At 32.9% G+C, this 24254-nt stretch overlaps 1 protein-coding gene across 4 annotated transcripts in view; it reads right to left on the reverse strand.

Annotated features, from left to right (window-relative positions):
• The window catches only part of CNOT6L (CCR4-NOT transcription complex subunit 6 like), a 106003-nt gene that overhangs the window by 36553 nt on the left and 45196 nt on the right, over window positions 1–24254 (reverse strand). For all 4 annotated transcript variants that reach the window (XM_072941930.1, XM_072941939.1, XM_072941920.1 and 1 more), the window contains exons 5-8: window positions 14578–14667; window positions 5055–5123; window positions 2534–2691; window positions 1460–1614 (exon numbers count right to left, since the gene is read on the reverse strand). In XM_072941930.1, the coding sequence (XP_072798031.1) occupies window positions 1460–1614; window positions 2534–2691; window positions 5055–5123; window positions 14578–14667 (472 nt within the window). The remainder of the gene's footprint in view (window positions 1–1459; window positions 1615–2533; window positions 2692–5054; window positions 5124–14577; window positions 14668–24254) is intronic.

Raw genomic sequence — 24254 nt, forward strand, 5'->3', positions numbered from 1 at the left:
AAGTGATACTGGAAGCCGAAACAAGAAGTCTAAAGGTTCAGTTTAGTACAGTGTTTAAAGTATCGACTATAAAGCCAGATACTCTGTGTCTTGGTTACCTCGTCTATAAAAATGAGGAAATAGCTTTAGTCCTACCTCTGAGGATTGCTTTAAAAATTAAATAACATAATTCATATAAACAAAAGAAAATCCTGACATGTAAATACTATGAACCTAGTGGCTATTGTTATTTTAAAATTTGTAAAACAGAAAGTCACCAATCCATTAGAAGAATTTAGTATACCCTGACCTCAAATACAAGGCTATGCACTAATAATTAAACAAATGAGAACATCTCTATTAAAGATTTACAGAAAAGATACAAAGGTAGGTAGAAATAGATGAGAAGTGGCTCAAATACCGTTCAAATTCACTTAATTCACTTACTTAAAATAACATGTCATGCTGGTAATAGGCTTATATCAATAAAAACATTGAACTGCTTTGTTATATTAGGAACTAAACAGAGAAATATTGCAAAATAGTTCCAAGTGTGTATATGCTTATTCCATTAGTAGATGATTCCCTGGTTTCATGTATCAAATCCAAATTATTAACTATAAGATATAACCTCTATCAGACTCCACACATTTCAATCTTCTATTGGAGGCTCCTTCAAATTTTCCACTGTAAAATAGGTAGTCTTTATAAGGCAAAAATACGCTTCTCCCTTTTCCTCAGGATGATAACCAAAAGAAGCTGTCTCTAACCATCTATTCACTCAGCCAGCATTCAAGAGAGAAACTTCTGAGTGTGTTACAGCTCTGCACTCTCAGGTAGGACATGCACTTCCTAAATTTGATGCACACAACATATTAAACCCAGTAAGAGAGAAATACTAAAATTTCAAAGGGTTATAGACACAGAGAAATATGACAATAATAAGAATATTTCCAGGACACTTTATGGTTTACAAAGTACCTAGGCATTCATTACCTCATTTCATTCTAACTACTCCGAACAGATACTGTTTTCCATTTTAAACTCAAATATATGAAAGCATAGAGGCATCTCAAGATTGTTCATATATTTTAATAAGCAGAATCGTAACATTCTTATCTTTGACTGTACTTTAATCAACTGTATTACAGCTATGAAAAAACACAGGTCACGTTGTTTTCCATTTCAGGTCATGACTGCTTTCCCCTGTCCTGTTTTAATCAGTCCCTTAAACTCCTCACCATCATAAGTTCTGTGCCTCTCTGTCTTCCCTTATCTATCTACACATATCTCCATCTCATACATAACACCTTCTTATTTCTAATACACGGACCAAGAAATGAAACATTACCAACAATTTTAACTTTTATGTAACTTGCTTTCTAGCTTTTTGTTTATTTTAGGGTCGAACCAAAGACAATTCTGAATGTACGGTATTTAAGAAATAAGTACACTATTATACTTTGTTTCCTAAACTCACTTTTCTGTTTTGAAGAATATTGCACAACCGTCCACATGCTTTCTCTCCTGCTCAGACATGATTTTGGCACGTGACTTTGGAGAAAAAAATCCGTCATATCCACGCTCCTTCAATGCTGGCAGAAAGAGAGTGAAGTATTGCTCTGTTTCCACTTCCTGAGATGAAAGACATGTTATTATCGACATGACAGAGGAAAACTAAGATATAAAAAGGTGCAGCATTATAAGTAAGGTGTGACTAAGTTAAAATAGTTCACATAACAAATATTATCTAACTACATGATTTTATAACAGTAAAAACTTAAAAAAGCCTGAATGTCCAACAGGGAAAATGCTAAATCAATTATTATATATTCATATAATTGGCTTTGGAGAATTTTAATAATATGGAAAGTGCATCAAGTACAATAAAAAAGAAGCAAATACATCAACAGTATGATGTGGTCTCTTATTTTGAAATTTTATCTGTAAATAAATAGGCAAATGAATTAAAAAACATGCATACAAGAAATACTTCAGAAGTTTTAACACAGCAACTACCTTTGGGATATGGGATTAGGGTTTTTCAAAATGTCCAACTTCTCTAGAATGAACACTTTATAATACAGTATTACTTTTATAATAAGAAAATATTTTTTAAACTATGATGTTTTTATCAAACTATACTTGCAAAAGAGTGGGGCTGTTAGGACTACAGATGCTGAATCAAAAGGAGGACAATTAAGTAACTACAACAAGACTACTTCTCTTCGCCTCTTCCTCCCCAATTCTCTGTCAGTGCTCAGTGTTTCGAAGAAAATTTAATTTTGGAAGATTCTACTTCTTCTTATTTCCCAGGAAGTCAGATTGTTTTCACTTCAGAATAAAGTAAATAAGTGGATGGGATGGCTGCACTTAGCAAAGTAGTTTCAGTGTAGCTGTATCTTGAGTGCTTATTAAAATTGCCCTCTTTTTAAAGAGGCGAGAAAATAATTCCTTTGAGTTTTGCTTCAAACACAGAATCTTCTAGAAGTTAAGATCTATTCTTTTTAGGTTCACCTTTAAGTTAAAGACAATTTAATTTCTGTAGTGTTACCTGAAGACTAATGATATCTGCGTCACAGTTAACAATTTCTTCCATAATTCCCTTTTTCCTGTATTCCCAGTTTAATGCCCAGGATGGGCAATAGCCATATAGCTGCCGGGTGGCGTATTTATCACATAACACATTGTAACACATAACCGTGAATGATGCTGAAGAAGTGGGAGAACAAACAACAGACAAAAGGGAGAAAATTAGGCAATCTTTTCTAAAGCAATATCATGTATACACCTACACAAGCACACACGGCACACAAACATACCCCAAATAACATCACTGTGAAATACCTTGGGTAAGATTCTCTTAAACAGTATCTACAAAAATTTCACTGGAGTCCATCACACCAAAGTTCTTTTACCACAATTAGACTAATAGTTTATATTTGAGTTTTTAAGACATTTTAATAAATAAAAATTTAAATTTTAAATCAGAATGCTAATTTTTGCACGTAATTTGACATAAAAATGGAACAAAAGTAAACTTTTTTTCCGCTTCTTTCTCATTAAAAGGCTCTAATTGTATTAATGCATATTAAACAAAATACCCATACATAATACTTTTTTGGGCCTCTTACTGTTCTGAGTCAGAATAGGGACTGACAAAATTTAGTTATAAGAGAATCCTTTTTATCAAATCAAATGCTCATTAGCTTCTCATTTTAAAATGCTTTGAACTATAAAAGGACTATGAGTAAACGATTATGAGAACGCAGCTTGCTACTCAGAAGTGTGCTCTAAGTACCAGCAGTATCAGTTATCACCCTGGAACACAGAAATGCAGAATTTCTGGCCTCACAAAGACTTACTGAATCAGAACCTGCAATTTAACAAATCCCCAGGTGATTCGTATGTATACAAATATCAGTTTGAAAAGCCCTGATTTCAATCACTAATTCTCTATCCTGTCTGCCCACTAGAATCACTTTGTAGAGCTTAAAAAACCCTACTCCAGACTAATTAAGTCAGTATGTTAGCATCTGGGTGTTAATATTTTTAAAAAGCATCCCAGATGATTATAATGGACAGACACACATTGGGGAAACATCCCAAGAAAAATCCATACTGGTTTTCCAATAAGGAATACTCAAGAATTCATTATCTGAGAATTCAACAACAAATGAAAACGTGTTTCTATTGTTCCTTTTCTTAATGGCAATGTAGGTATGCGATATTAGGAAAGCTCTTCTTCAAGATTATGTTCACTCATGCTCAAAAACAGATTACTGTGAAGAACTAGAAAATGGTGCTTCTGATACCATTTTAATGCCAGAAAGAGAATAATTAATTACTTACACATGAAGGAAGGCTAAACAAAAATCTGCCTAACTTAAGGCTTTGTAGAAAATCTTAGGCATTCCTTTTAAGACAGTCAATATGCACTCTGAAAATAGAAGTGTTATTCACAGTAACATCCTGCCACTTGGGCTGATACTATGGCTCTAGGGTGTGGTGGTTTTAAAATTATTACTTCTGGAAGATAAGAGATATGTACTATATATGTTAACATTTCTCAGTGCTTTTAAAACTCAAATAGAACCATGAAGATGTTACACTTCCCACATTTCCTGATACCAAAGCAAATGACTTTTTTTTGAGTCTTTTTACTTCTTACCTTAAAAAAAAAAAACCCTCACAAACAGAAGGGTTTTATACTGCTTAAAAAGTACACAAAAATTCTTGTGATTTGCCCTTTAAAAATTAAGTAATTTGTGAATCATTATATTATACATCTGTAACTTACATAATATTGTAAGCAATTATACTTCAATAAAAATATTAAGTATCAGTATTCAGTGATTAGTTTACCTTCATAATTAAATAGTAAATTTTCATTTTTAATTTTAAAATAAAGTTACATGTCATGAAAAATATGACATGATTAAAAAGAAGGCATCTGGAGAAATATTAATTCCTATTTCAAGTAGAATTCTCAATCAAAAAATATCTAATAAGCAGTAACAAGCCCTATAAATGTCAAATCATCATTGGCCCACACAAAGAGATAAAAGTTTGTATTTTCTACCTTACTACAATTCTAGAAATGTTAAATTATATCATTAAATTCCTCAAAACTACACCCTAGATCATTTCTATACTTTTGGCCTGGAATCATATTTTGTTTTCAATACAGTAAATGTGACTTGGTCTAAATTATCCTTCTACAAGTATTATCAGTTTATATGTGCAAGAAAGATTAAGTGCCTAAGTAGTTTAAAATTTTTCAGAAGAAAATTCATCATTATCATTTTTCTTAAATCCCCCAACCTTATGTGAAGATGCCATTTAGAAAGCTCTATTACAAGAAATAATTTTAAAACCAAGAGCTGCATTATTGTGAAAGATAAGAGATTCTTGTACATAAGCCTTAGTATGGATTTGAAGTCTATCCATCAGTATTTTTAAACTCTTCCACTCAGGGGAGGTAACACGAAGCCTTGTTAATTATATCACAAAGCCCAAATGGCATTTCAAGTATTTCTGAAAAAAGTCAAGGAAGAATAAGAAAAACTATTTACCTGATGGCAGAATTTGGTCTCGTTCTTTTAATGTAATCCATGGCCTCGGAGGAAGCTGCTCTGGATGAACTGGAAAAAACAATTTTTTTAACATGATTTCTCGTATTCCTAAAGTCAGTATCATTTACTTTATAACGTCAAATCAACTTCTGTTTTCTCTTCAGCTATAATGACCCACAAACTGATTTAAAAATCTAATACTGAAATATAATGACGATTTAGAAGGTGAAAGAAGTTGACAAAGAGCTATGCAGAAAACACATAATTAATAACCAAAAGAACATGAGGAAATTCATTAATAGTAATTCTACTTACATAGTAGTTATGAAAAGTACTTATTTAAAACCTTAAGTAGAACCTTATGTCTTAATTATACATGTAAACTTTGTTGACCCAGCCTTGTTCCCTGCTGGAAAATCAAAGCTATGTGAAGTTTCAACACACTGATGAACTAAAATAGTCAAACATTTTTGAAATAGAAAAAAAAAGTGAATGTATAATGAAAATTATTAAATTTTGTAATGGGGCTTTCATTTCCTAACTTCAATCTTTCTTTCTTTTATAATATCAATACAAAGCAAAAGGTAAGAACTACATTGTACAGAAAAAAGGTAGCACTGGTTAAACATTAATTGCTCAGATATGATTATCAATACCATGGGACAAAATGCTACCTAACGATCAGATGAAAGAAAATTTACTAAGTTAAGATTTAACTACCCTTTTTTCTTCTCCCTTTTCAAAACATTGGCAATTATAGGACAATCTGATTCAAGTCTACAAATTTACCCAGAGAATCAGTGGCTAAGAAATGTATTTCCAAAGCAAAAACATTCTATTTTCATCCAGTCACAGAAATTTTGACCAAAGTCAAAAAAAATTAACATTATTAAATTTTCTAATGAAGCTTTCATTTCCTAATTTTAATCTTTCTCTCTTTTATAATGTCAATGCAGAGCAAGAGATAAGAACTACATTGTACAGAAAAAAGTCTACCTAAAAGATGCCTGTTTTAGGAGCCATAATTTACCCAAAGTGAAATAAACATTATTTTGCATAGTCCATATCTTGCTGGGAAAGGAATAAAGGTTATCATAACATGACAAACAAACCATCCAGCTGGTTCAACACACTGAATTCTGGAAAATAATCATGCCTGCTAGGGGTGCCAAGCCAGAATCATGGCAACTATCTCAAAAATGGAAAGCCAACTATATAAACATAATGAAGAGTAAACAAAGAACCTTCTAGTTGCTGGGATCCTTATTAGCAAATGGTTAAAAATTAAGAAAGCAAGAAAATTATCAAAATAAAACAAGTAAGGTGATGTCATTTCCAAATCTTAACTGATACATTTTAACTAACACAGCACAATATATCAGTATAAGTAAAATGTACAGTATTCTCCAAAATAATGAAAGAACAAAAACATAGGAAAATACACTCTCACCAGTAACCAGGAAAAATTATAAGATGAGTTAGCAGGTCTTTATCCAGGTTGACCAAAAAAGTAAAATTTAAGTTTAGTAATATCAAAGGTTGGTAAAGGTAATAAGAAACAGATACCTGAATGTATAACTGATGGGAATACAAATTGGTAGAGCTATTTGAGAGGACAAATTGGCATCACCTTTTAAAATTTAAAACATTCTTGTGCCTGTGAGCCAGCAGTTCTATTTCTTGGGGTCAGCCCTATCTGCTTAAAGCAGCATTCAAATAGATATTCATTATACCATCGTTTGTAATAGCAAAAACAATGGTAAATGGCAAATATCCACTTTACAGAAGTCTATGCTACAGTTTAAAAGAAAAAAAGATACATGTACGCGAAAGCGGAAAGGTATACAAGAAATACTGCTGAGTGGAAAAAAGAAAAATAAATGATAAATAATAAAAATGATACGTTTTATTAGAAAAATGATATATTAATAAAAATGATACATTTTATTAGAAAAAAATTTTAAACACATACACAAATACCATAAAACTTGCTGGTATAATTTTTGTGTGTAAATGTCTACAGAAATGTCTACAGAAATGTCTACAAGGATACACACCCATCTTTATAAGGACAATAATATGTGTGACATATACTTAAAATTTACTTTTTTCAAAGATGAAATTGCATGGCCAATGATATGACAAAGGATAGGAATATGGAATTATATGGGCAACTAGCAAATACAATAAAGACTGCTTAATAGAAAAATCTGTATGGTCCTAGAGACAAAGCACCAGAATTTGGGTCATAATTGAAGATAAGTCTATTCTCATTACAATGAACACAAGAGACAGCAGTTAGCATCTTAAAAAGTCTCTAGCATCATACCTGGAAACGGGAGAACAGTTGTTTATCACATTTTATATCCCATACATGCCACACTAACTTCTAGATAGCCCTGAAACCAGCCTTGAAGCCACCAGGAATTGGGGTGGGGGCCAGAGGGGTGGTAGGGAGTAGCAAGAAAAGCCCGATTTCTTTGGCCAAAGGAGTGAAAAAGGAGAAGCCAAGCAGTGACTAGGTGGGAAACCACACCCAGTGGCAGGGGCAACATCAACAGAGTCCAAGAAAGCCAACCCACCCCACACTTCACAGCAGCCAGCAGCACTGGGCCTGGTCTTCCCACAGTGGGGGTTCTACCTGAGATCCTGGAAGGGCAAGCAGAACTCACATGCTAATCCTAAACTGGGTAGTTGCCTGCTACTGAGATTTTAAAATGGTAGAGTTTCCGGCACAAGTGAAAATCACAGATTATACCAAAGACCAGGAAAATCACAACTTAAGTGAGAAAAAACTACCAACAGACAACACAGAGATGATTCATACACTGAAATTATCTGACAGAAATTTCAATGCAGTCATCACAGAGCTGCTTCAAAACTAATTACAAATTCTCTTGAAACAAACGAAGATATAGAAAACCCCAGCAAAGAAATAGAAGCTACACACTTTTTAAAAGACCAAATAGAAATTATTAAACTGATAAATTCAGTAACCAAAATGATAAAACTCGCTGGAAGGGCACAATAATAGAGATAACAAAAGATAAAACAAATGCATTTGGGAACAAATCAGGAGAATTAATTTACTCAATATGAACAATAAAAAGAAAACTAAAAAAAAAAAAAAAAAAAAAAAAGGACAGAGCTTGAGGGACCTGTGGGACTATTAACAAATGATCTAAGATTCACATCATCAGACTCCAGGAGGAGAGGAGAAAGAATGTAGACTTAAAGAGTATTCTAAAGATAATTCTAAGAGACTAAAAATCCCCAAATTTAGTAAACAACATAAACGTACAAGTGTAAGAAGATGAGCAAACTTCAAACAGAATACACCCAAAGAAATCCATACAAAGTCACATCATAATGAAACTGCTGAAAACTAAAGACAACGAATCTCAAAAATACCAGAGAAATGACACATTATCTTAAGGGGAACAATGGGTTTCTTTCCTAAAACCATGATGGCCAGAAGATGTGATACGACATTTTTCAAGTGCTAAAAGAAAACTTCAATCTTAAATTCTATGTCCAGCAAAACTTTCCTTCAAAGATCAAGGGGAAAAAAAAGATGTTATCAAAGGAAAACTAAGAGACTCTGTTGCTAGCAGACCTGCCCATAAACAAGTGGCTAAAGGAAGGTCTCTAGACAAAAAGAAAGTAACAGCAGAAGAAACAGAAGGAACAAGGAATGAGTAAAATTAGGGGTAAACATAATAGATGAACCTTGCTCACATGAGCTTTTTAAATCACATCTGCTGGCTGAAGCAGAAACTGTAACATCTGTGTGGTGGTATTCAGTGCAGTCAGAGGAAATCGTAGGGACAATTACATTTTAAAAGCGGGGAGGGTGAAGCGGCTTAAACAGAAGTGGGACATCAACAGCTCACTTAAAGTGATAACACACCATTATCAATAGACTGTGCTAAGTATGTTTATTTTCATATCTCAGTTAACCACTAAGAAAACTACACAAGACAATATACTCAAAAACAGATATATAAAATAAGATGGAATCCTAAAAAAAAGTTTAATCCACAAGAAACCAAAAAAGGATAAATGAAGGAGAAACAAAGGAAATAAACAGAATACAAGTAATAAAATGGCTGACTTAAGTTCTACATATCAATAATTACTTTAAAATGTAAATGGCCTAATATACAAATTAAAAGAGTGGAAACTTCACAGAGTAGATAAAAAACATGACACATAACTCAAATGTACGCTGATACAAGAAATTCACTTCAGATACAACAACATAAAGTTGAAACTAAGAGGATTTAAAAAAAAATACACCATGCTAACATTAAACAAAAAATAAGTAGAGTGGTTATATTAATATAAGACAAAGTAAACTTAAGAGCAAAGATGATACTAGGAACAAAGAAGATCATTACATAAGGATGAAAAGATCAATCCACCAAGAAGATGCAGCAATCCTAAATATGTATACACCAAACAACACAACTTTAAAATGCATGAAGCAAAACCTGACAAAGCTGAAAGAAGAAATACACAAATCCACAATCACGGCTGGCAATTTCAGCACTGTAATATCAGCATTTAATAAGACTACTAGATAGAAAGTTACAAAAAAAAAAAAAGAATTAAATACCACCAACAACCAATATGATCTAATTTGAAGTTACATAATACTCTACCCAACAACTGCAGAATATATACTTTTTTCAAGCACTCATATAATATTTACCAAGATAAACAATAAAACAAACCTCAATAAATTTTAAAAAATGGAAATAATACAGAATGTTTCCCAACAGGTCCCAAACTGGAATCAAATAAAAAGTTACTAACAGACAACAGGGAATGAAGTAAGACATTTCTAAATAATCCATGAAAAAAGAGGAAGATTCAAAGGAAATTTTAAAATATATATTGAACAGATTAAAATACAACATATCAAAATGTATGGAATGCTGCTAAAGGAGTTCTGAGAGGGAAAATACATAGTATATATTGCTACATACTCACATTAAACAAGAGGAAAGCTTTCACATCAACAATATATATTTTTACTTCAAACAAAAAGAACAAAATTAACCCAGAGCAAGCAGACAGAAGGAAATACTTAAAAAAAAAAAAAAGGAATAAAGAAAGGTTTAACATAAAAAAACCAGAAAAAGATATACAGTGCAAATTCAAACAAAACAGAACTCATACAACTATCTGTTTTCATGAAGTTATATTAATATCAAAGTAATAAGAACAGCATAATGATAAAAGTTTCAAATAATTAGAAAGAAAAAACACATGAAAATACACCCTCAATATATACAATTAAAAGCTGTAAGAGCTACAAGAATAAACAAATCTACAAAGTGGGACACTTTAACATAGCCCTATCTGTAGTGAATAAAAAAGTAATCATTAAGTATATATAACACATTAAAACAATTAATAAACTTTAATACACATAGAATGCTGCACCAAACAACCACAGAATGAACATTCTTTTTTTTAAACATTTTTTTATTGAGTTATAGTCACTTTACAATGTTGTGTCAAATTCCCATGTAGAGCACAATTATTCAGCTATACATGAACATACATACATTCATTGTCACTTTTTTTTTTCGTTGTGAGCTACCACAAGATCCTGTATATACTTCTGTGCTATACAGTATAATCCTGTTTATCCACCCTACATATGCCTGTCAGTATCTATGAAGTTTGAAATCCAATTCTGTTCCTTCCCACCCAACATTCTTTTTAACTACATATTTAACCATTCACAAAACGTAAGTGTGTGTTAGGTAATAAATAACACATTTTAAAAATTTAAGTCAATTAAAGCATACTCTCTGACCACACTAGAATTAAACTAGGAATCAACAACAGAGAAAACTAGAAAAACTCCCGTAAAAACAAAGAAACTTCTAAATGATTTATCAAAGAAGAAATGAGAGCTACTAGAAAATATGCTGAACTGAATGATAAAGAAAATTATACAAATTAAAACTTGTGGGATGCAGCTACAAGCCATGTTTAAAGGGAGATTTATTGATGACTACATCAGACAAAAAAAAAGGAAATCTAAAAGTGAACAACTGAGGTGTTTATCTTGAATTAGGGGGAAAAAGCAGCAAATGAAACCCAAAGAAACCAGAAGGAAGGAACAATTAAAGATAAGAAATTACTGATATTGGGGGGAAAAACATATAATAGAGATGACCAACAAAGCTAAAAATTGGTTCTTTTCTTCAAAGAAAATATTGATAAATCCCTGAGCAAATCTAGTCATGAAATAGAGGCAACACAAATAACTAATATCTGGAATGGAAAAGAGACATCACTATACATTAAATGGACATTAAAACATCATAAAAAGATATTTTGAACTGTATATCAATAAATTTGAAGATTTAGATAAAATATGCAAATTACCAAATCAGCAAAACTTTCAGAAACTGATAGAGAAATGGAAAACCAGAAAAGTATTACAGTTATTAAAGAAATTAAATCAGTAACTGAAACTTCCTACAAAGAAACCCCAGGGTCAGATATACTCTACCAAACAGTTAAGAAAGAACACCAATCTTAAAGAAACTCTTCCAAATAATAGAAAATTAGAAAATAATTTCCAGTAACTTTCATGAGGCTCATGAGGCCAGTATAACCTTTATGTTAAAACTTGACAAAGGTATTGAAGAAAGGAAAACTACTAGCCAATCTCACTCAAACACACATGAAAAAATCCTAAGTAAAATATTAGCAAGCTAAACACAGGGATATATATAAAAAGGATAATATATTACAACCAATTTGGGCTTATTCCAGGAATACAAAGACAGTATAACATGAAAAGCAATCAATGCAATTACTAAATTAACAGAATAAAGGACAAAAACTATATATTCATCTCATTAGAGAAAAAGCATTTGATAAAATTCAACACTTATCCATATTAAAAAATAAGAACTCTCCTAGCAAACCAGGAATAGAATAAAACTTCCTTAATCTGATTAAAGTTATCTATATAAAAACTACAGTGAATATCATACTTAATCATAAACATTAAAAGCTTTTGAAATCAGACAAAGATGCTCATTATCACCACTTTTGGTTATCATTTTACTGGTGGGGTCACCAGGTGCAATAAAGCAAGAAAAGAGAAACAAAAGATATAAAAATCAGAAAAAGAATAATAAAAGTACCATTATTCGCAGATGAGATCATTGTATAAATTGACATTAAAATGCATTAGGATTAAGAAGAGTTGAGCAAAGTGGCTGAACATGTATTTAGCAAGATGACGGAATACCAGTAAGTATACAAAATTCTACTGTACTCCACAAACCAGCAGTAACCATTAAGATAATGTGTATTTTCAAAAAGAATACAAAAGCATCAAAAAGTCAATACCTAGAATAAATGTAATAAAAAATGCACAAGACCACTACCCAGAAACCTAAAACTCAATATTCAGAGAAACTGGACAAGGCACAATAAATGAAAGAATATTCTACATTGTTAGATTAGAAAACACCCAGTGTTGTTAACATGTCAACTCTTTCCAAAGTGATCTAAAAATTCAGTATACAGTTGACCCCTGAACAACACAGAGGAGACCTAACCCCCGCTACAGTTGAAGATTCCCATATAACTTTACAGCCAGCACTCCATATCCATGGCTCCACATCTACAGATTCAACCAAACATGGATCCTATAATAGTGTAGTACATAGTCATTGGGGAAAAAAATCCATGTACAAGTGGATTTGTGCAGTGTAAACCTATGTTGTTCAAGGGTCAATTGTATCCCCAATGAAAATCCTTACACGTAGGAGAAGGGAGAAATTTGAAAAGCTGATTCTAACAATTGTAATGAAAATACAAGGCAAAAAGAAGCATGGGGCCAAAACTAGCCAAGACTCAAGGGGGAAAGACTTACTCTACTGGATTTCAAAACATTTTATAAAGTTACCATAATTAACGACAGTGTTACATGGCCACAAAGACTAGTGAGAGAACAGAGACTCTAGAAATAGATCTATACAAACACTGATGATTCATGACAAAGTTGGCACAAAAAAACAATAATGAAAGGACAGTCTTCAATAAATGGCTCAGGATCAATTTAATATACATTTAGAAGAGCTATGAAAATTGAATCCTATGTTACACAAATTCCAATTTCAGGAAGCTTACAGCTCTAAATGTTGCAAGTAAAAAATGGGGGTTTTAAGTAATAATATAGGAGAATGCATTCATAAGCTTGAGGTAAGGAAAAATTCTTAAAAAGAAGACAAAAGCAGTATCATAACAGAAAAGATCAATAAACATCATAGTATGTTAAATATTTTTCTGTTCATCAAGAGACAAATTAAGAGAGTGAAAAAGCAACAAGAGCATGGGAAAAGGTATTTGCAACATGCGCACCAGCAAACAGCTTATATCTAAAGCACATGAAGAACTTAAAAATCACACACACACACCACACATGCCATATGGCTGGGTCAACTGGCTATACCCACACAGACAACAGAGATACTAAATTTTAAAACAAGAAGGAAATAACATATACATGCTTTGTTAAGCTTAAAGGGCCAGTCTTAATTTCTTACTAAAAGGACTTCCTAATAAGTTTGTTGTCTCTCTCTCATCAATCAACTTTTAGTCTTTTTAGCCAAAATTTAAAAAATAGTAAGATTTACAATAAGGTAAAACAAAATTAATACTACTTTTTAAATTTTTTTCTACATAGGTAGGTGTCTCCTATGATAGAACTGAAAAGAGTCCAGCCAAAATACTGTGATAATGGCCTCTACGCTGGAATCTAGATTTCTCTAGCTGTTTCAGGATATTGTATTTTAGTAAGGCATTATTCCAAAAAAAACTCAGAATTCAGTAGCATCTCCATACTTCTACCTGTATTTTGAGTGCTTAAGCAAAAAAATAAAAAAATAAAGTTTTTAAGTTGAATAATTTAATAGCCTACTTATATAAAAAAAGTTTCCATCTGGAATACAACTATTTTAGTCAGATAAATCTGGTGTTCTTAATTAAAATTCTGCTTGCAAAATTTCTACAAATGTGTGGTGAATCAAACAAGTCATTTCATTCATGAAAAATGTACACAGTGTGTGGGTTCCACATCAGTAATGAATTCAAACAACTGATAACTATGTATCTTTGTAATTAAGACCAAGACAATGTTGGGTTCATAGCCTCGGCATTAGTTAGCTGTACCTGGGTAAATTACTTTATTCTCTGCATTTCAGAATATACATCCATACAACGCCAGTAAAAATTCCTACCTCTTGGGTTCTTAGAAAGATTCAACAAGATAATGTAACAAAGTCCCTAATATATTGCTTGGTAAATAGAAAGCACTCCGTATGTGACAATAAGAATGTCCCACCACCATGGGATATACTAACGGCAGGAACTTCAAAACTATAGGCAGTTATAAAAAATGGCCAGATGCTCTTAAGCAACAGGATATATACTAGTTAACAGTTATACCTATAGAGTTTACTGCTTTGTCATTAATAATTACCTGCAAGATTGTCAAGCATGAAGTTCAGTAGCTTTCGGGTTCCATCTGGGTCCTGGTATAAATTGAGAATATCCTGTGATAAAGGATTGCCTAAAGAAGATGACAAAAATAAAATCTGTAAGACTTACAATGGGAAGAAAAGACAAAAGTACTCTATAAAACAAAATACTAATTTTCTAAAGTTAATTTTACTGTATTTAATGTTACATAAATTTAAAGAAATCATATGAATTAAATACTCTTTTTGTTAAGGTAGTCATAAAGAAAAACGTCAAAGGAATTCTTTGCAGATTTCACTGTCTATACTATATATCTATAATCTGGGTTTGTTGTGTACATACATTGTACACTTACACACACATATATATATATACACTAATGTTGGTCAAGTCTGAAGTAATATCACAAGTTGGCATCTTGAAGTAATTCTATAGGTTCTATATTTATCCTTGAAGAAAATATTCTAACTAGAAGAAAAATAGCCTTGTATGAGAAAGAATGAGTAATACAAAAAAGGAGGATCTTCCTAGTTGTAATTTTTATATTACATATGGAGAAAAGGAAGATATTTCAAGTGAAAAGAAAACCTATCATAACCAAGATGAGTTACTGAAATCTGAGAGGAAAATAAGAATTATTTATGATAGTGATCAGCAGTATCTGAATACTAGGAGTATAGATTTATCAAATATCAAAAAAATAAGCAACAGTTAAATCTATGTATTCCCTCAACTACATATTCCCTTAAGAAATAAAAGCAGTGTTTGTTAAAACAATCATGTAAAAACAGTCTAGTAAACAGAGTTGAAAAACCAAAAACTGCGGAACTTCCAGAAATGAAGATTCTAACAATTAAAACAGAGAAAATCTTCAATGCAACATACACCACCTAGAACAACTAAAGTTAAAAAACACTGACCAACAAAGTGGTTAAAAAGAATGGTACTCTCAGAAATTGCTGGTGGAGGTGTGTAAAACAGTACAACTTTGGTGAAAATCTGGTTAGCAGCTTCCAACTGACTTGAAAGTGGGAAAAGGAAACTTCCTGGGGTGACGGAGAAGTTCTTTGTCTTGAGCAAGGCAGTGATTCCACAGATGTATACTTTTGTCAAAATTAGTCAAGCTACATACTTAAATATTTATGTATTTTACTGTATGCGATTATAACTCAAAGTACTAGGGGGAAAACCATGATGATTGACTTAAGCAGTAGATTACACAGCTGAAAATAAGACAAGTAAACAGAAGAAATATATTTAAAGAAATGGTCCAAAATACATCACTGAGCATCAAAAAGATGTAAAACATCAGACAGTGATGTTCTTGTTCTAACTCAAGTTAGAAACAAGAAATCTCAATATACGTTAAATTGGAGCTCTAGAAAGAGAGAACAGTACTTTGGTTTCTGGACCAATATATAGAGACATTCCCATCCTCACAACTGAAATCACAGGGCAAACTGCTGTCCTGAACACAAGCAGGCGGATCAGAGAGACATAGCCTAGCGGGAGCAGAAGCCCAGAACTGGAATCAGTATTAGAGCACTTTTAAGTCGTATTTGACAAATTGCTGGAGGCTCAGAGAAGATTAGCTTGAGAGTTAAAAACTAGAGTGGACCCATTCTTAGAGACCCCCACACTTTCCTGAGTTTTACCCCCAAGAATCCTACCAGGTTCTCACTATAAAGACAGGAGAAAAATTCCCTTATGCTTCTGGCAGGTAGAAGGGAAAGTAATGCTTTCCCAAAACAAATTCTGCCCACGAGGGAAACTGTTTAACCAGAGTATAACTGAGTGGGATTTTACCAAACCCTAATCAACCTGGGATAAAAGAAGTATTCCACTCCAGCCCCCGCTAGGCTGATGTGTGTGGGCAGTGGGGTCACCCAGCTCAGGGTCGCTGAAAGATTGAGACCTAACCACAGGACTAGAGGACTCTTCCTCTCCTTCCGTACCTCACCACCACATCAGCAGAGCTCGTGTATAACAGAGCATTAGAGCTACAAGAACTTCAAGCTTCAGATCTTATTTAAAGAGTTTCTAGGAAAACCCAAGGATAACAGAGAAGATAAAAACAAGGACACAAGAAGAAATTCTGGATTCTGACACACCTACCATAAATAGTAAACCCAGATTAACTCCTTGCCAGAAGGAGAGATTAGAGAGAGGGGAGAAATGAGAAGAGGTAATATTTGAAAAGAAAAAGGTTGCAAACTTTCAAAACCTAATTTTAAAAAATTAAATAAACTGATACAAGTAGCACAACATATACAAAGTTTATAAAAACTTTCAGTTTACACTGTACTGCAAATTAGAGAATGCCAATGGCAAACAGAAGACTTTAAAACCAGATAGGGGAAAAGGACAAATTACTTCAAAAGAAAAAAACATGAGAATGCCAACAAAATTCATGAGCAACAACAGAAGCTACAATACAATGGAATGATATCTCCAAAGAGCTGCAAGATAGTATGTGAGACTTTTAACACTACTCTGTCAGTTACCAACATAAAAGTAGATAGAAAATTGATGAAGATGAAGAAGACTCAAACAATGCTGTCAGCTAACTTGTATCTATATAATACTCTATTCAAATACAGGAAAATATACATTCTTTCCCAGTACAGATGAATATTCACCAAGAAAAACCATACATATTCTAGGCCAGAAAACAAACTATATTATAACATTTAAAAGAATTAAAATCATACAGAGTTTACTATTTAACCATAACAACATAAACCTAATGATCAACAACAGACAGGTATCTGGAAAACAGCCAAATATTTTGAAATTAAATACCATACTTCTAAATAATCCATAGATTAAAGAGGGAGTCACAAGGTATTTTGTAATGTTTTAATTCAATTAAAATGAAAATGTATTATCAAAATTTGTAGGATACAGCTAAATCAGTGGTTAGAGGAAAATTTATAGCATTAAGTGCTTATATTAGAAAAGAAAAATCAAAAGCAGTGATCTAACTTCCATATTAAGAATCTAAAAAAATAAGGGCAAATATGCCCACAAAGAAACCAAAAAGGAAGGAACTAATAAAGAGTTGAAATCTATAAAATTTAAAACAGAAAAATAATAGACTACTACTGAACTCAAAACATGGCACTTTGAAAAAGGTAAAAAAATTGACAAACCTCTCTTTAACCAGGACAAAAAACCACAAATTATAAATATCAAGAATGAAAGGGAGACCAGCCCTGGAGACATTAAAAGGACAGATAATACTAAGAAAAATTTATGTCCATAAACTCAACAACTGAGAAGAAATATGTTCCTTGAAAGACAGAAATGACCAGAGCTCACTCAAAAGGAAAAGGATAGAAAAACTCAGCAAAAATAGCGAAGTAAAAGACATCCAAAACTCTGCCCCTCCGTAAAAGCAGTAACAAAAATAAAAAAAGCCAGTAAAAATTGCAAACTCAACTATTTCAGAACTCTAGAAATTAACTAAATAATCGCAGCAACTCAGGGAGTGTTTATTCAAGAAAAAAGGACAATGATTTGTGGAGTTTTGATTTCTCCTCGTCCCTCATTGCCAGGGCAGCTTGGCAGCCATAGGAGCAATCAAAACTGAGATGGAGTGATCCCAAAGCCTTGTTCCCAAACACTGGTCATTATCTAACCTGTGTGGTGGTTCCTTCACTCTTGCCTAGTGCTAAGAGACTTTTTCCTGGAGGAGAGAGGTAGAGGTTTGGGGGATGTTTGAGGAAACTATTACTGCCAAATATTTTAAATTTGTGGGTGCCTGACATCATTGAAACAACTGAGGCAAACAAGAGACTAACCAAAAAGCTTAAAAGGGGAAGCCTGGGAATGAGATGTCAACAGAGGCTTTGAAAAGCTCTGACATATTCCTGGGACTCTAGAAGGTCTTACGTACATAGATGCCTATGCACAGGTTTAGGAAAGACCTAGAAACAGCCTAAGCTCTCCCCAGTGTCTGACCTTAAGGCTACGCACAAGTAGGAAGCAAAGGACAAGGCAGTCCAGCTGACTGGATGTGCATATGCAAAAGAACAAACTTTGCAGGATATACACAAAAATCAACTCAAAACAGACCACAGATCTATATGTAAAATTTAACCATAAAATTTCTAGAAGAAAATCTTCATGTACTTGGGTGAGGCAAATATTCCTTAGATGTGACACCAAAGACATAATCCATACACAAAAGTAAGTGTTAAATGGGACTTCGTCAAAATGGAAAATTGCTCTTCAAAAGGCCTTGTGAAGAAAATAAACATACAAGCCACAGGTTGGGAGAAAATATTTGCAAAACACTTACTTTAAAAAGGACTTGAATCCAGAATATATAATGAACTCTCAATTTTCACTACTTAGAAAAAAGCAATTCAATAATAAAACTAGGCAAAAGATGTGAATAAACACTTCGCCAAGGAAGATACACAGATAGCAAATAAACACATGAAAAGTATAATTATTCATCAGAGAAATGACAATTTAAACCATGAGATATTACTATATCCTATTAGAATGACAAAAATAAAAAATATTGATAATACCAAGTGCTGATGAGGATGCACAGCAACTAAAACTCTCTCATATTTTTGGTTAAGAATACAAAATGATCACTGGAATTTGACACAACACTGTAAAATGATTATGAATCAATAAAAATGTAAAAAAAAAAAAAAAGAATACAAAATGATAAATGCACTATGGTGGCTTATCAGCCAGATAAACTTAATAAGAAACTGCCAGACTGCTTAACATACATTTACCACACCACCTGGCAGTTCCATTCCTAGGTATTTACTCAAGGAAAGTAAAAACTTAATTCACACAGAAATCTATTCAAATATTTACAGTGTCTTTATTCCTAATTGGTAATAACTGGAAACAACCCAAATATCCTTCAACTTGTGAACAGATAAAAATCAATGGTCTATCCACACAATGGAATACTACTCATCAAGAGAAATGATCTACTGACATATGCAACAATATGGATGAACCTCAAATAATTATGCTAAATGAAAGAATCCAGATTCAAATAGCTCTATACTATATGTTTCCATGTATGACATTCTGGAAAAGTAGCTCCCAAGTGCTGAGACTGGGAGAAAGGTGTTGATGAATGAATTCTGGAGGATGATAGAATAGTTTCATTTTCCAATTGCGGTAGTGGTTATGCAACTGCATACATCTGACAATATTCACCAAATGTGAATGTCTACCAACAAAGAGGTCAATTTCACTACATACATATAGTTTAGTTAAAAAAAGAGTTGCTAAAAATTTAATAAAAATATATTCAAGGTACAATTTCAAGAGTGACCAGTTGATAGAAAGCATACACATTGAGGAACAAGCAACGGGAAAGAAAGATCTACTTTTAGAAAGGCAAAAAGAGAGAAAAGTCAAAGAATGGAATCAAAAAGTAGGATGGTAACAACATAAAAATATCAATAATTGCAACAGAGATAAGGCAACTGGTCTGAACCCACACACTGAAAACAAAATAAAGTAGACTGGATTAAAAACAAAGTCCGGTTATATACTATTTATAAGCTATACACCTAAGTATAAGTATACTGAAAGGCTGAAAGTAAACAAATGAGAAAGATATATTAGACAAACATTAACCAAAAGAAAACTTGCATAGCTGTTAGACAACATAGACCATAAAACAAAAACTTATTAACAAGAGGCTCACAAGCTAAACTTCAAGTTCAATTTACCCAGAAGGTACAGCAATATATGGGCATAGCTGACATACCTAATAAAATAATCTCAAAGTATATAAAGCAAAAGCTGACTGAACTACATGGGGAAATGAACAAAACCACCTTTTTAATGGAAATTTTAGCATAAATACCTTAATTATTAAAAGAACAAACAGTCGAAAATTCCTAAAGATACAGAAAATCTGAAGAACACAAATGATGAATTTGATATAAGGGAGAAATATATAAACATGTACTCAACAATCAGAGAAACAATATTCCTTTCAGATGCAATAAAAAAAACTTACAAAAATTGATCACATGCAAGAATCAACAAGCGTAAAAGAACTGGATCATATAGACTACCTTAACTGGCTGTAATGCAATTAAGTTTAAAGGCAACAATAAAAAAAAGCTAAATTTAAAATCACACATGCATGGAAATTTTAAAAAACTGATGAGTCAAAGATATGATAACCTATATTAAATACTTAAGCCAAAACAATAATCAAAATATTTCATATCAAAATTGTGGGATACCAAAAAAATTGCCAAACAGACAAATTTATATTCTTAAATGCTTATATTTGAAAATAAGGAAATCCAAATATAAATAAGCCATATATTCAACTTAAAAAAAGAAAAAATATATAACAAATCAAGAAAAAACAGAATAAACAGAAACAAACCAGTTTTTAAAAAATAAAAGCCATCACTGATGATTAAAGGAGTGATACAAGATGAAGATATTACACTCGTTAATATATATGCACCCAATATAGGAGCACCTAAGTACATACAAGAATTACTAACAGAGATAAAGGGGGATATTGATGGGAATACAATCACAGTTGGAGATTTTAACACTGCATTAACATCACTAGACAGATCTTCCAGACAGAAAATAAACAAGGCAACAGAGAAATTAAATACTACAATAGAAAAATTAGATTTGGTGGATATTTTCAAAGCATTACACCCCCAAAAAATAGGATATACTTTCTTTTCAAGTGCACATGGAACATTTTCCAGGATCGATCATGTACTTGGGCACAAAAGAAACCTCAACAAATTTAAGAAGATAGAAATTATCTCAAGCATCTTTACTGACCACAATGCCATGAAACTGGAAATCAACAACAGAGAAACAAAGGAGAAAAAAAGAAAAACATGGAGATTAAACAATATGTTATTGAAAAAACAATGGATCAATGAGGAAATCAAAGCTGAAATTAAAAAATACCTTGAGACAAATGATAATGAAAGCACAATCACTCAAAACCTATGGAACACAGCAAAGGCAGTGCTAAGAGGAAGTTTATAGCGATACAGGCCTTCCTCAAAAAAGAAGAACAATCTCAAATAAACAACTTAACCCACCACCTGAATGAATTAGAAAAAGAAGAACAAAAAGCCCCAAAAAGCAGCAGAAGGAAGGAAATAATAAAGATCAGAGAGGAATTAAATACAATAGAGATTAACAAGACCATAGAAAAAAATCAACCAAACCAAAAGCTGGTTTTTTGAGAAAGTAAATAAAATCGACAAACCTCTGGCCAAACTCACAAAGAAGAAAAAAGAGAGAGCACAAATTAGCAAAATAAGAAAGGAAAATGGAGAAATTACAACAAACAAAATAGAAATACAGAATATCATACAAGAATATTATGAAAAACTATATGGAACCAACTGGATAACCTAGAGGAGATGGACAAGTTTCTGGAAACATACTGTCCACCAAAACTGAATCAAGAAGAAACTGAACACTTGAACAATCCGATCACTAGAAAGGAAATAGAAATAGCAATTAAAAACCTCCCTACAAATAAAAGTCCAAGACCGGATGGCTTCACTGGGGAATTCTACCAAACATACAAAGAAGAACTCATACCAGTACTTCTCAAACTCTTCCAGACGATTGAAAAGGAGGGAATACTCCCAAACTCATTCTATGAAGCCACCATCATCCTGATACCAAAACCAGGCAAAGACACTACAAAAAAAGAGAATTACAGGCCAATATCACTGATGAACATAGACTCCAAAAGCCTCACCAAAATTTTAGCAAATAGGATCCAACAACACATAAAAAAAGATTATACATCATGACCAAGTGGGGTTCATCCCAGGGACACAAGGCTGGTTCAACATACGCAAATCAATCAATCTAATACATCACATCAATAAGAGAAAGGACAAAAACCACATGATCATCTCAATCGATGCAGAAAAAGCATTTGATAAAATTCAACACCCATTTATGATAAAAACTCTCACCAAAGTGGGTATAGAGGGAACATATCTCAACATAATAAAAGCTATATATGACAAACCTATAGCCAGCATAGTTCTCAACGGTGAAAAACTCAAAAGCTTCCCACTGAAATCTGGGACAAGACAAGGATGCCCACTATCACCACTCCTATTCAACATAGTTCTGGAAGTCCTAGCCACAGCAATCAGGCAAGAGAAAGAAATAAAAGGGATCCAAATTGGAAAAGAAGAGGTAAAAGTGTCATTATATGCTGACGACATGTTACTATATATAGAAAACCCTAAAAGGTCCACACAAAAGCTACTAGAGCTGATTGAAGAATTCAGCAAGGGAGCAGGTTACAAAATTAACATTCAAAAATCAGTTGCATTTCTTTACACTAACGATAAATCAACAGAAAAAGAAAGTAAAGAAACAATCCCCTTTAAAACAGCACCCAAAGTAATAAAATATCTGGGAATAAATCTAACCAAGGAGGCGAAAGAATTATACACAGAAAACTATAAAGCACTGATGAAGGAAATTAAAGAAGACTTTAAAAAATGGAAAGATATTCCATGCTCTTGGATTGGAAGAATCAATATTGTTAAAATGGTCACACTGCCCAAGGCAATCTACAGATTTAATGCAATCCCTATTCAATTACCCAGGACATATTTCACAGAACTAGAACAAATCATAATAAAATTTATATGGAACCATCAAAGACCTAGAATTGCTAAAGCATTACTGAAGAGAAAGAAAGAGGCTGGAGGAATAACTCTCCCAGACTTCAGACAATACTACAGAGCTACAGTCATCAAGACAGCATGGTATTGGTACCAAAACAGACATATGGACCAATGGAACAGAATAGAGAGCCTGGAAATGAACCCACAAACTTTTGGTCAACTCATCTTCGACAAAGGAACAAGAATATACAATGGAATAAAGACAGTCTCTTCAGCAAATGGTGTTGGGAAAACTGGATAGCAGCATGTAAAACAATGAAGCTAGAACACACCCTTACACCATATACAAAAATCAACTCAAAATGGATTAAAGACTTAAACATAAGACAAGATACAATAAACCTCCTGGAGGAAAACATAGGCAAAACATTATCTGACATACATTTCAAAAATTTTCTCCTAGAAGAAATAAAAGCAAGAATAAATAAATGGGACCTAATGAAACTTACAAGCTTCTGCACAGCAAAGGAAACCAGAAGTAAAACAAGAAGAAAACCTACGGAATGGGAGAAAATTTTTGCAAGTGAAACCGACAAAGGCTTGATCTCCAGAATATATAAGCAGCTCATACGACTCAATAAGAAAAAAATAAACAACCCAATCCAAAAATGGGCAGAAGACCTAAACAAGCAATTCTCCAAGGAAGACATACAAATGATCAAAAAACACATGAAAAAATGCTCAATATCACTAATTATCAGAGAAATGCAAATCAAAACTACAATGAGGTATCACCTCACACCAGTCAGAACGGCCGTCATTCAAAAATCCACAAATGACAAATGCTGGAGAGGCTGTGGAGAAAGGGGAACCCTCCTACACTGCTGGTGGGAATGCAGTTTGGTGCAGCCACTGTGGAAAACAGTGTGGAGATTCCTCAAAAGACTAGGAATAGACTTACCATATGACCCAGGAATCCCACTCCTGGGCTTGTATCCAGAAGGAAGTCTACTTCAGGATGACACCT

The sequence above is a fragment of the Vicugna pacos genome, chromosome 2 (assembly GCF_048564905.1).
Source record: "Vicugna pacos chromosome 2, VicPac4, whole genome shotgun sequence".
NCBI classification, from domain to species: domain Eukaryota; kingdom Metazoa; phylum Chordata; class Mammalia; order Artiodactyla; family Camelidae; genus Vicugna; species Vicugna pacos.